At 41.0% G+C, this 14,951-nt stretch overlaps 1 protein-coding gene across 1 annotated transcript in view; it reads right to left on the bottom strand.

Moving 5' to 3' along the window:
• The window catches only part of ANLN (anillin, actin binding protein), a 42,386-nt gene that overhangs the window by 13,067 nt on the left and 14,368 nt on the right, over nt 1-14,951 (bottom strand). The window contains exons 13-14 of the mRNA XM_075212561.1: nt 8,215-8,350; nt 5,022-5,195 (exon numbers count right to left, since the gene is read on the bottom strand). Coding sequence (XP_075068662.1) covers nt 5,022-5,195; nt 8,215-8,350 — 310 coding nt within the window. The remainder of the gene's footprint in view (nt 1-5,021; nt 5,196-8,214; nt 8,351-14,951) is intronic.

Genomic DNA, 14,951 nt, shown 5'->3' with positions numbered 1-14,951 from the left:
TGAGTGTACAAATCTACAAGGGATTGCTTGTTACAGGCTATGAAAACTGGATTTTTGTAGGTTACATTAAATTCCTTCATGTTTAGTTAGTGCTCTGTCCCATTTTTTTTTTAAAAAGGACTTTGTTTTGTTTTTTTTGTAAATCTAACAATCAAAGTTACAGCAGTGAGACAAGCAGGTAAACAAATTGCAGTTACAGAAAACCATCAAATACTGTGCATGGTAATTTAGAATAGAACAGATGAAGGAATGTCAAGAGCTTCATTGTGTGACTAGCACTGAAGAGGAGAATGAAAACAGGACATTAATCGAATGTAATGTTCAAAGGAATAATGGTCAACTGCAATGACTAGAACATAAATATAACAGAAGGGCTGTGTAAGGTCCCTTTGGTTCATTTTATAATAATTTAATCATCCACCCAATCACATCAGATTTGGGTGTATTTCTGTGTGCATTTGGGTAGGCAGAGATTTTCCAAGGTGTTATTGAAAAGCTGCTGCCTGGCGTTTCCAGTGGGATGCAAACAAAAAACTGGCCACATTGAGGATTTCATAGAGTTCATCTATGTTGTCATCCAACCTTTTCAGTGGGAGCTTGTAGAGAAAGGACTAGGGGTACTTACAGCTTTCAATTTTAGGGATATTGCAGAGAAGACTCGCAATGTTGCCCGTAAATCTGCAATCTTAGGGCATGACCACCAGATGTAGACAAAAATAAATAAATCTTAGGTCACCCCAGCCTCTCCAACATTGATTAGAAGTCGTTCCATAGTCCCTTTTTAACCTAGTGGGGATCAGATACCACAAATACTATACTTTATAGCTGTTCTCTTTTATCAGAGAAGAAATTGAGGACATTGAAACCCTTTTGCTCACGGTGGACCAAGTATACTACGTCGGAGGTCTATCCAAGTCAGCTTCTCAACTGGTCCCAAAACATGTGATAACAGCCTGTTTAGCCATTACCAAGTGTAGAGATAATACCATTTGAGAGGGGCTTGTGAGCGCAGAGAGAGTCAGGTGTCTAGTTATATCAGATTTAGGGGAGGAAAGCAACAAAGTGTTTCACCAGCAAATATGCAAAGGGTCTAACCATTTGGAGGTCAAATTTTCCACTGTATCCAATACCAACCTAACGCCGCTCTCAAAACAAAAGTTAGAAAGTGGGGCGTGCATTGACCTGGAGAGAAATCTGGGTTATTCCAGAGGGCACAACCCATTGTATTACTTCACTCCCTTCCACATGTGTCAGTAATGAAAAACAAAAAAAAAAATTGAATTTACAGTGATCCCAAACTTGGAATTTAAAAAGAGTTTTATTGAAGGTTTCCAGATTTTGCCATCTCAGAGAATGATTTGCAAACCATGCTATACAGGTTTGGTTCAGGTGAGAAGCCAAATAATAGACAGATATCTGGAAAACCCCTTCCACCGCTGAAGGTAGCCCTACGTAGGCTAAAGATTCGTGTATGTGGGGGTTTCATTTTCCACACAAATTGTATAAACCATCTGTGTGGTTGCATCAGGGTGGATCTAGACACGTTAACTGCAGATTTCAGTTGAGGCAGGAGATTCGTCTTGAGTACCACTATCTGATCCAACCATTAGATAAAGGATTTAACAAAAGTACAAAAATTCTCTTATCTCTGACTCCATCTGGGGGACACTGCTACCATGTGGGTTGTATGAGTAGGCATGGAGTCGGCACTTAAATAGTTAAACTGTTAATGTAACTTAACAGAAGTTCCTCCCCTCTGCAACCACTGTAGCTCCTCAGGGAAATTGAAAAGCCCCAAGGAAAGGAGACAGAACGACATGCAACCAACAAAAGCAACAGAAGAGTGAAGGGCGGAAACGCAGTGTTCCCAAGATGGAATCAGAGAAAAGGATTTAACGCAAGTACAAAAATCAATTTTCTGTCTGGCTGTTTCCATGCTGACTCAATGAGATTCGTCAGCTATTCTTGAAAAATGAAATACATTTCTTGAGTCCACGAGAATTCAGACTTCCTGTAAAAGGCATAGGTCTGCTCATCCTTATTGATCTCTGATTCAGAGGCCCAGTGGGAAAGAGACAGAAGAGGTGTGTAGTCTGCTTCCCTAATTCTGAACAGTTTAATTAACTATTTAAATGCCAACTCCATGCACTCATACAACCCCCATGGTAGCAGTGTCCCTGAGTTTGGATGAAAAAGAACATTTATTATTGCCATCTTGGCAGATCTACCTATATTGATTTGATGAAAAAAGAGGATTTATGTACTTATGTTAAATCCGTTTCTCTGATTCCGTCTGGGGGACACTGCTTACCATGGGTTGTGGAGGGGAGCATGGGAGTTGGCACCTAGCTAGTTAACTTTAGCACTGTTGACAGACCCCTCCCCTCTACAATCCCCCTGCCTCTTCCTCTCAATTAAAAAGCCCCAAGGAGAAAAGGCCAATCAACCAAAAGCACACAGAAGAAAAGCAGAAGGGAGGGATCGCAGTGTCCCCCAGACAGAATCAGAGAAACGGATTTAACGTAAGTACATAAATCCTCTTTTCTCTTTCATCCAGTCTGGGGGACACTGCTTACCATGGGGATGTTCTAAAGCAGCCCCCTAAGGGTGGGACCACTCTGAAAGCCCCGCTTGTAGAGCACTACAAGCGAAATTTGCATCCGCAGATGCAAATACATTAAACTGATAAAATTTTGTAAAGGTGTGGACAGAGGACCAGGTGGCTGCCCTGCAAAGCTGGTCTGCAGAAGCCCCATTTCTCACTGCCAAAGACGCCCCCACCGCCCGGGTGGAATGGGCCTTAAATCTCTCTGACACAGGATGGTTAGCCTTGATGTAACCTGAGTAATTGTTGCCCTAATCCATTTCGCAATTCACTGCTTAGAGGCTGGCATGCCTCTATGAGAATCAATAAGGACAAACAGAAACACGTTACACTGAATTTGGGAAGCTCTCTAACATATAAGCGGAGAGTCCTAACCACACACACACACACACATATATACATATATATATATATATATATATATATATATATATATATATATATATATATATATATATATATATATATATATATATATATACCCTTTGGAACAAAGGAAGGGAGAGTTCTGAATACCGCTCTGTCCTCATTTTTGTAGCATCAATTATGTTGTGGACAGGACAGAGATCCCAACTCTGAACATTTACGAGCGGAAGCAATGGCTAAGAGAAACATAACCTTGCAGGTTAGAGACCTAATCTGCCGAAAGTAAGGATTTAAAGAAAACCCTGTAAGCATATGAAGCACCAGGAAAAGATCCAATGGTGCTGTAGGAGAAGTGAAAGGAGGCTAGATATGCAAGACCTCCTGAAGAAACGTCCTGATGTCTGGTATATCTACTAACTTCAGGTTGACACTGTCTGAATTTGTGTTATATAACAAACTGAAAGGCAGAAACCTATACCTTTAAGGAGCCTAAGCAGAGATCTGCCTCAAGACAATCCTGAAGAAAAAGGACAGAATTCGGATAAGACGAAAAGAGGACGTATGACAAGACCTATTGTCACACCCTGTGACATAGGCTCGCCAAATGCGACAATATATGCGAGCCGAACAGGCTTACAAGCTCATAGCAGAGTGTGCACTACACTGGGGAAAAAAAAAACCCCTAGCCCTCCAGAGCCTGGCTACAACAGCCATGCGGTTAAATTTAGCCGAGGTAAATCCTGGTGAGGAAAATGACCCCGAAGAAGAAGATCTTGTCAGTGAGGAAGACGAAGTTCTTGCCCTACTGCCATAAAGATTATGTACGCGTCCCCCTCTTCCATATTCTGTCTCTATTTATTTTTCTAAAAAAAAATGGAGTAATGGATACCTCAAAAAGATTGAGGTCTCCTGCAGCAGTTCTGACCCCGATGCCCCCTCCTATTACAGAGGGGGGGATCTTGGTATAGCCCCCATCTTGCCGCCTGTCTTAACTCCGGAAGTCCGATCAAAGATGGCCGCCGGCATTTTTTTTAATCCGATAACCGGCGCTCTATGCCTGCAGTGGCAGCGCCGGTTATCGGGGAGGCTTTGAGAGTGACAGCGGTCCGTGAGAGCCAAGGCTGTGCCAGTGAGAGCCCTCGGCTCTCATCTGACAGAGCCGTGTCTGCGCTGCGGGCTGGGAGTGTGCTCTCTATGGTAGAACACACTCCCAGGTCTGCCTTCAAAATAAAAGTCTCTGTACTAAAAAAAAAAATTTAAAGTTAAAAGTTAAAAATTAAATGTAAATTAATAAATTAGCACTAGCACTAAAATGTCAGCCCAACTCCTTTGGGCACCTAGAAAAAAACTGACAGGAAGAGGAAGAGGCAGGGGGATTGTAGAGGGGAGGGGTCTGTCAACAGTGCTTAAGTTAACTAGCTAGGTGCCAACTCCCGAGCTCCCCTCCACAACCCATGGTAAGCAGTGTCCCCCAGACTGGATGAAAGAGAAAAAAGTTTTTCTTCAGCATATATAGATTCATATCCATAGGCGCTATAAATTTCCAAATATTTATTTTTGGTTTGTTTCAAGGAGAAGTTCTAATTGCTTTTCAAGCGCTATAGGCTAGAGAATTTTAAGTGAAGAGCAAGAGACTCTGCATTCGAATATAATTTATAGCCTGAAATTGACCCATAAGTGGAGAGATTGGCATGAACACGTGGAGGAAGGACAGTCTGCGAACAAGCACAACTTCTATTACTCCTTCCAAACCAATTCCTCCTTAATATAGGAGGCTAATGGAATCCATGCCTCCAGAGGCTTGGTAACCAGCGCCTATATCAGGTGTGACAAAGGCATCTAGTGAAGGCACCAAGGCCAGGGTTTGTTGATATTATAGAGACTGCTGTAGAATTGCCTAATCCGTATCTACAGAGGTCAGAAGCTCCTCCCAAATCAAGTGTGTGAACCTAAAATGGTCACCTGAAAATATTTTTTTCCACGTACTTCAATATTTGTGTTCAATATAGTGTTTTAATTATGTAACAATGAATGCAATAAAAATGCTTACCTGATCTTTGAGAGGTGTTACAGACAAAATCTGCCTTGAGAGGAAGAAACATTTCAGAAACGGATATAAGACCTCTTGATGGAGTGCTACCATTAGCTTGAGAAGCAGATTTCTTTTGAGGCCCTTCACTCTTCAATTTGTTTATTTCTGCAAGCAACGCAGCTCTCTTTTCAGCTATACAAAAAAAAAAAAGTTATTTTTTTATTAAAACATTTAAAAAGCATAAACATTGGTTTTGTAAATTTACACACTTTAGGGGGTACTTTGTAAGCTTTTTTACCATCATATGGGAATACATGTTAAAGAGATTGATAAACCCTTGTCTAAACCACAGCCACCAATACTGTATCCAACAGATAACTGCTTTGTCTACATATATCCATTCCAACTCTTCTCTGATATTGCTCTAATTCAACAGATAAGAAAGAATTAAATCACATAGTGCCACATGTGGAGCCTCTCAACCCGATGATACAGGGTCAGGGTGAATGGCAATGAGCCAATAAACCCCGACTCATGTGCTGACACCAAGTTGAAGAGATACAAATCAGCAGTTCCAAGAAAGAAATGTAAGTATACTGCAGTGCTGGCACAGTGGTATCCTAACAAATGAATAAACATCCAATAGAAGTTTTTTGGGGGGACCAGAAGAATTCTTGTGCATATCAGGCATCAGAGAGACTTAAAGTCCTAACAGTACAGTATATCAACAAATTATATAACACAAATGCAGACAGTGTGAAAGAAGTACTGAGAAACTGGTTGAAAACACTATCTCTGTACTTGCAGTAAATCTATTTCCCTGAATCCATTGGGACACATTAGAACCGTGGGGGTTAGTGGCTCAGCCAGGAGTTTCAGCACTTTAAGAAATGGTACACAAAGTCTGATCTCCTCCCCTCTATATCCTCTGCTCTGAACAAGTTTTTTTTTTTTGTAAGTACCGAAAGGAACAGGATGCTTTAACACTGTGCTGCCTGTGGGACTATTAAAATATTTTTGTTCATTAATATTATTAATTTTAAGAAACCAGTCACTTTGCCGCCGCAGTGGCTGTCATCCAGTGTATTACTATATGTTTCCAGGAGCGGCTGAAGAGATGCTGTTTGGCATCTCCTTCTGTTGTCCCCCACTCTCTAAGAAACTGCCTCCAGGAGATGCCCCCATCTGCCTCCTGCAGATGGGGGTAATGACCATGGACCCTGTGCAACCGCTGTCATTGAGCGGCCAACATGAAATATAGAAGCACTCATCGAAAGGTAAAACTGCATATAAGAGACTTCCCTCTCCTTGAAGAGAGTGTTTCAAATTGCATTCAGCTACAGCGACACAGTGACATGAAGGGGGTCATGTGGGGGCTGTACAGTATATCAGTCCCTACCGAGGCATTACTTGGTGCATAGAGGGCTGTCCTCTTAGATGTCAGCCTGCACTTGCTCCTTGGCAGGATTTCCCCAGAGGAGATCCCACCTAAGCAGCCAGACACTGTTTCTCTTTGATTGTGTAGTACAGCTACCCCCCTTCCTCCTCTTTGTCTGTCATGTCAGATAAAGGGAGAAGTTCCAGAGCTAAATATAGAGGTGCAACTTAGGTTTTGTTTTTTCACATGTACAAAGATGAGCTGTTTACTGTGCACACCTGTAGGTGGTGCAGCCAAATTTCTAGAACCATCATGGACCAAAATCTTTGGACCACTCTATTTTGAAGCTTAATCAGAATGCAGAACGTCCCATGGGTGTGAGAAAAATGCTAATCGTTCAGTCTCACCAAATGACAAGTTTCAGGGCCATAGACTGGCAATATAAGTTCAGGACTTAAAGGAGGGTTTCTTCGTCCTTGGAGAGGATTTTAATTTACAGCTAGGCCTTGCAAGCACCAGACGCCTTCCAGTCTACTCTCAGGCAGAAGGTGAAGTAGCTGATAATTCAGACTTGCAAGATTCCTAATACCTTGACAGGGAAACCTCTAGGCAGCAGGGTGTAGACTAGTTGATGTGGGCCGTACTGCAGGTCCTGAACATTCAGGACCGTAAGCAGCCTGTTACTCCATACTTATCATTGTTCGAGAAAAAGAGGAAACAGTCTATTTCTTGTCTTTATTCTTCTCAGCTGGGAGATGTGAAACCCGATAAGACTTTCCTTGTTTCATGCAGACAACAGACCCTTTATCCTCTAGTTTCAATACTAAAAAATGGTCTCATACCAAGGTGGATGCCCCATAGCGCACATGTCAAAGACTAAAACTATTTGGATTCTGAATGCAATGACTCCTAGGGATGGGAAAGATAGGTAATTCAGTCATTTTAAAGTCTATATGCATTGCAGTTGGGGCCTCATTTAGATCCATATTAGCCTTGGCTTAACAAGCGGTGAGAAAGTGGTGGTAACAACTTTCAGAAGGCCCACAATTCGGTAAGCCGATGTCTGTATTGTTAAGTAAATCCGGGAGGCATCAGAGTATCTGAGCAGTGAGTCTGTTAATACTGGACTCATTGGAGCTAGAAATTCAGCCTCAGTGATAACGGCAAACCGTATGCTCCACAATAGACTGGTCTAAAGATTTAGCCCATGCTAGTTCTGCAAGATCAGTTGCAGCACCCAAGATCGTGCGCAGCAGACAGCCTTCAGCCTCACATACTGCACAAAGGGTGTCCGATAGGCTATGAACATGTAAATACCCCTACTTCACAATGCTAGAAATATTGTGGAGGCAACAACCCTAGGATCTTTACCATTCACTCAACAGGATCTTGTTACACACATAAAGCAGAGACCTCCGACAACCGCCTTTAACATTGCTCAGGTCCATTTTAATGCGACTGATAATAATAAACCGCAATTGTACCAATATGTATCGAATTTACACTGAAATCATAACACCTACTGTCACACATATATTCTAGTTATATCAAGGTATGGAAAACTACGTATGTGGACACAAGCACGCATTTTCATACATTGAAAAAACTAAATATTTGTAATTGCACAAAGCAAGTTTTCAAGCTCTTAGCTATTTTTTCCTTTACCATCCAATAAAAAAAACAGAATAGGAAAATTAACTCTATAAAAAGGATATATCATAAAAATTCCATTCTAAGACAATTGTAATATGATGCTTTACATAATTGAGGGGGTAAACCTAGATCTCATTTATTTGCAATGAACTACCTAGGAGTCTGCATTACAAGACTTACTTGCTACAAGCAGCAAACGCTCAGCTTCAGCTTCTGTTTGCGATCCTTTTCCATGCTCCTCGTCTATACAGCAATTAAGAGCCTGGCTGGCTTGATGTATCACAGTTTGCTGCATGTTTATCTCATTATTCAGTATCTACACAAATAACAAAAAGTTAAGCGTTTTGATGAGAAGTTTGTTAGCATTGCTATTACATTTAACTTACAAACCAAAGAACAGTTCGTACTCTATGTTGGAAACAATGTACAAAACACTGTCAGGTGCATTTCTGGAACAATCTGACAAATCTTAGTTATTTAGTATTGAAAAAGTAAGCTATTAGACCACATAGCGACAGCGCAACAAATGTTGAAAATAATTTTTTGGTTGTGAACAATTATTTGACTGCTAGAAGGAAGCCTCGCGACATGACAAGGCAACAAATCTTATTTTCTAAATAGCAATTGTGATACATTAACCAAACAATTTGCTAATATACATAAAAACTACTACACTTGACAAATCGGACTCGCACAACTTCAGGTGACCCTGCTTGTCTTATATATAAAAAAATTGGTCTGTTTATGCATTTGGACGCTCCTGCACAGATTGGGATGAAACCAACATGAGGCGGTCTAATTGGATCCTAGCCAGGTTTTAGGGGGGTTAGGGTCCCGGTTGGACCTCTCGTTGCTGTACGTCGGGCAGAACTTTGTCACAGGAAGCCTGTTCTGGACCTTCCACTGGATGGATTTGGATGACGACATTTTAGATGCAAATTATTTTAAAAATGTTGACGGTTACATCCAATTAATAGCTTAGAGATTTAAACATGGGAAACGCCGGCTACTTTAGCTAGTAATGTATATAAAAACTATAAAGAACATGGAGTTTAATACGACACTAACGTGTTAATATAGAACTAATCATTCTATACTTATAATTAGGACTAACATAGTATTCTTTATGGCTTATTTAAACTGATACAATATCCCCATCTGGTGGCAGAAAAGTGTAAAAGCACATTAAAAACATAAAAAAAAACAAGAACAACTTAATTTACTAACATTTTCTGTCAATAATACTTTAAATTATCCTATGTCAGGCTAAACTTTTGCTTCATAAAAGGCTTCATTTATATCAGGTCATCGCCTCAAGCCAAACGTCGATAGTTTTGGAAAAAAAGCAGATTTCAGTTAACTGTCAATTTCATTAGGCATTTTAAAAAATCTCAAAAGTTTAGGAAAAAAAAAATTAAATAGAAAAAAAAACCCACTTTAATACCTGATGCAACATTGAGACATCAAATGTGAAAAAAACCCAAATCAAGATTTGTGTATTCCTGTTAAATCCTGTTCTCTCATCCCAATGGGGATGAGAGAACAGGATTCAGCACCTATTTCCCAGGTGCTCCACACAGCTGTTTTTAATTGCCACCCGGCTCCTGGAGCCCAACAGAGTCCTATTACAACAGAACAAACCATTGTTTCTCCTATTAGAACAGGCACCATAAGCCAACAGTGTGTGTTAGACCACTGACCACCATTCTGACTAGTCCTGGCAGGTGTGGGCAATAACCTCCAAAATGTTTCAATATTATTGCCTATTAAGTATTACAACTGCCCCCACCCAGCTACTTCTTAATGCCACCCAGGAGTAGGCACTTAATTTGAGTTTTGCACTATTCAGAAAGCTCCTCCCCCTTTAAAACCATCCAGTCAGGGAAAACGCAGTTATTAACCAACTAAGCCCTGAGAAGGGAAGAACAATCACAAAGAAAGAGTATTCCTAGTCGGAAACACATAACCATGATAAACACAAAAGATAATGGAAGTGCATAAAGGGCGGATGCTCAGTGTCCCCTGATGGAGTCAGAGAAATAGATTTAACAATACAAAAAAAAAAATTATTTCTCCTTCATCTAATTGAGGGACACTGCAACCATGGAGATCATCCAAAATTGCCCCCAACATTGAAAGTGTAAAATTTTGTGAAAGTGTGGACAGACGGTCAGGTAGCCGTCTAACAGCTGCTCCATAGATGATTATTAAGTACCTCTATGGAAACACTGCTTTGTCTAGCAGGATGAGTGTTAATATTTTCAGGAACCAATTTTCCGGAAACAAAATATGCTTGATGAATGACATATGAAACCAACCTGGCAATGTATTGTTTAGAGCAGGGGTGTCCAACCTTTTAGCTTCCTTGGGCCACATTGGAAGACGACGAGTTGGTTTGGGCCGCATAAGATACACTAACAATAACGATAGCTGATCATCCAAAAAACCATAGTTAATAAATATATATATATATATATATATATATATATATATATATATATATATATATATATATATATATATATATATATATATATATATATATATATATATATATATATATATATAATCACTTTTTTTCAAATCCCCCTATACTTACCTTTCAATCGCCCTGTTCAAAAAATCCTCTCTAGTTATTATACTATAATCACTTTTTGTATTGTTTCGATGCAATATCAATAAAGTGCATTTAAGCCAGGCATTGTATATCAGGGTGCCCTGACCAGGCCTGCGGTACCTGACATATACATCACAGTGACCCCAAACTGTGACCTGTTTTGCTAATTACACCACTATGTTATTATTAAGGGATAACTTATAATGGGCCAAAGAGAATAATATATAATGCCCCATTAGTAATACAAGTAGAAGTATGTAGCAGGGAGATAAGGTCCATGATGCTCCAGGATCAGGTGACTTTTATTCACTGGTCAGCGTCCCTTGAAATAATAAAAAAAATCCCCCTTAACTTACCTTTTATTCGGCTTGTTCTCCTGTGCTCTTCTCTTCTTTTCTCCAATTCTGTGCTGCTGATTGTTCTTCTCACGCAGGTGTCTCCTCTGTGCTGCGCTCTGAAATGGATGTTGGGAGTGATGACATCACGCCCGACATTAACTGCGAGCGCCGCACGGAGGAGGAGACAAGGGAGGGACCTGGCGTACCAGCTGACGTGACCGCGAGACCGCAATGTAAGTATTTTCTTTTCTTTTTTTTGCAGGATTTTTTTTTTCCATTAACAGTGCTGCCCCCTTGCCACAACCAAAACTCCTTCTGGGCCACATTTGCAGGCGTGCTGGGCCGCATGTGGCCCGCGGATTGGACAACCCTGGTTTAGAGGCTGGTCAAACCCCTCTTTTAGGACAAACGTCATCAGGTTTCCCAAAAGTTGCTGTCCTATCCAAGTAAAGCTTTAGAGTCCAATCTACATCCATTACAATGACGGACGCTTCTTCCGCTAAAGAGGGACGCCTTCCTAATGATAGAGTGACAATGTTCTGATTCAGATGGAATTTTGATACCACCTTCGGTTGAAGGGAGGGCTTAGAATTCGGAACAACTCTGTCCTCATGTAAAATTATATAGGGAGAACTATATATAAAAAAAAAAAAAAAAAAAAAAAGAGCTCCCAATTCTGAAACTTTTTATAACCTTCCAAGGGTGGAATTTCGATTTCAGCCCCCAAAAGGCAGAATGTTCTAAAGTTGGGAGAACTAAATTAAAGTCCCATGGAGCTATTGGAGAAACAACTGGATGTTGCACATACAAAGCTGTAAAAAGGTCTGCAACTCTGGCACAGAGGCGGAATATAAACCATTAGGACAGATGTTTAAGGAATAGAGTCTCAGACCACTGTCCAGACCGTGCTGCAGAAAAGACAAAAGGCAGACCAATCCAAAAAGTTAGAGGTATGAACCACCTTCCTCTCACACCAGGAAGTATATAATTTCACACACTAAGATTGTTTCTGGCAGAAACACATTTCCTAGCTCTCACCATGGTTTCAACCATGCTGTCACAACGAATGGAAGATCATGGATCTTTCCCAGTGGCAGGAACACTCTTTGTAATCAGATATTGAACAGCAGTTGTAGATACAACATTTGTTGGGTCAAAACAAGGTTCGTCTTATGGTAATTTATAATCTACTTGTGTGACTCGACAGTTTGGGCTGTCACCTGTAAGTGGGTCTTAAGGGACAATGATCCTGCATTTGTATGCAGGTCGTCCAAGCAGGGAACAACTGTCACATTCTTTTATCTTAGGAGATTTGCCATGACCATTAAGCATACCCTCAACACTGTTGCCAGTTTGAAGGATAAAGCCAGAAACTGGTAATGGTGGGATGGCACTGGTGCCCCTCCCAGATTGGGACATGCAGATATGCATCCTTAAAAATCTATGGAAGCTAAAAATTCAAGCCGATCATTGCCATTTATTACGGATCTTTGAGATTCCATATTGAACCTGTCCACCCAAAGAAAGGAGCTTTGGGTTTTCAGGTTCAAGATGGGTTGAAAGGTCAAGTCCATTTAATTTTTTTTTAAACTAAAAAGATTGGAAAAAAATCCTGGCCATGTTTGCTCTTCCAGAACATAGATCCCCACACCCAAAGAGATTAAAGACTGTATGGCCTCTATTGGGCTTATTCAATTAGGATTTACACCCGCTATTATGCGCGGATCCCAATACCGTAACAACGCACACCTCATAGGGGTGCGCACGGAAATCCGCCATGTTGCGGTACCATAATGACACTTTACACGCGCAGCTGCATGTAATCGCGTGCGCGAACCCTAATTGAATAGGAGTGAAAATAATTTTGTTCTGGCTCTCGGGAAACAAATAGTGAAGAATTTCAGGTGGTCTATGAAATGACCTTCCTCGCATTACGCTTCACTTAAGTCACCGAAATGGAGCTGGACAGCTGTTCCCGATACAGAAGATGTACTTCTCACCACGAAAACTACTAGGTGGGCAAGTAGCCAATTATACTGATCCTTGGTCAGAGGGTTTAATGTCCAAGAATGCCAGAAATTTGTTCCACTTCATGGAATTTATCACCGAGTGAACAGACTCCATCCTGAAACTGGGAACTCGCAGGAGCAAGTTGAGGAGTTTAAGATTTAGGATGGGACTAAAGGACTAATTCCGGTTTCTGTACCAGAAAGAGGTTTGAATAATAGCCTGAGCCTTTTTTGCTCTTTTGGGACAGTGACAGAATGGCTCCCTGAAGAGCCACTATCCTTGTTTGGTTATGAGGAAGGGGAGTGAAAAGACGACGCATTGGAGGATCTCCTAAGAGGTCCAGGATGTAACCTCTGTCCACAATGCCCCTTACCCAGGCGTCTGATGACAAACTTATCCACTGTTACCGAAAGAGCAAAAGTCGAGCCCCCATCACCGCACTTCCGGCTGGGCAAAGGGAGAAGAGATGTAGTTTGTTTATGTGCAGGTTTTTGTCTAGGTCGCATTCCTGTCCAAGTCTGCCTGCCTCTCTGAGTAGCTCCCTGCGGGATAAATGACTGATCTGTCACGGACACTCCCACACTTTGCCGGCAAATCGAAAGGACTCAAACACTCTCTCAAATTACCGTCCCATCTCTCAGCTCCCATGCCCCTGCAAGCTTCTAGAGACTTGTGTACACTCGCCTCACACTTCCTTTCCACAAACAACCTATTAGATCCTTTTCAGTCAGGCTTTTGCTCTCAACACTCCACAGAGACTGCGTTGACTATAGTTGCTAATGATTTGATTACTACTAAAACTAAAGGCCATTACTCTCTTCTAAGTCTCCTAGATCTCTCTGCTGAATTTGATACTGTTGACCACTCTTCTTATGCAAATGCTACAATCCCCAGGTCTTCAAGAAACTGTCCTATCCTTGTTTTCATCCTACCGATCTAATCGCTCTTTCAGTGTTAATTTCTCTGGATCTAACTCTGCTCTGCTTCCTTTATCAGTATGAGTCCCACAAGGCTCAGTACAAGATCCTCTGCTGTTCTTTATCTATACCACTTCTCTTGAAAAACTAATAAGCTTCTTTGGATTTCAGTAACATCTCTATTCGGACAATATCCAAATTTATCTGTCCTTTCCAGATCTCTCACAATCTGTGATGTCCCGTGTAACTGACCGTCTTTGTCATTTCATCTTGGATGTTCTCTTGCCAACTCAAACTTTCAAAAACAGACTTAATATTACCACCCACCAACAGAAGTATACCTGACATTTCTATTGACATGACCATAAATCCCACCCCACAAGCTCGCTGCTTAGGTGTAATCCTTGACTAACAACTAGTCTTTCTTTCCCACATCGACTCTATAGCTAAACCATATTACATACATGTAAAAAGCATTTACAGAATATGCACATATCTTACACAAAACACTGCAAAAAAACATTCATTTATGCACTCATCATCTCCCGCAATGACTATTGCAATTCCCTTCTTACTGGTCTTCCCCTAAACAGACTCAAACCCCTACAATCTATTTTGTATGCAGCGACCAGACCGATTTTCCTTGAAAATAGTTATTCCTCTGCTGAGCCACTGCCAGTCTCTACAGTGGTTGCTTGTTTTTTACAGAATCAAATATAAAATTCTTCTAACATACAAGGCCTTCAACAAAACCGCACCAACATACATCTCCTCACTTGTCTCAAAATATTTCAACTTGACAACTACGTTCTGCACAAGATCTGCATCGCTCATCCACTCATTACATCCTCCCATTCTTGGCTATAGGACTTTTTTTGAGCTGCACCCACTCTATGGAATTCCCTCCCTCGCACAATAACACTTTCCTCTGGTCTACAAACTTTCAAGCGTTCTCTAAAAACCCACCTCTACAGACAAGCTTATAATATTCCTCAACCAACCTCTTAACCTCACTAGATTACCCCATTACCACCC

The sequence above is a fragment of the Mixophyes fleayi genome, chromosome 5 (assembly GCF_038048845.1).
Source record: "Mixophyes fleayi isolate aMixFle1 chromosome 5, aMixFle1.hap1, whole genome shotgun sequence".
Taxonomy (NCBI): Eukaryota; Metazoa; Chordata; class Amphibia; order Anura; family Limnodynastidae; genus Mixophyes; species Mixophyes fleayi.
The sequence above is the reverse complement of the archived record's forward strand: the minus strand, read 5'-3'. Positions and strand labels throughout refer to the sequence as shown.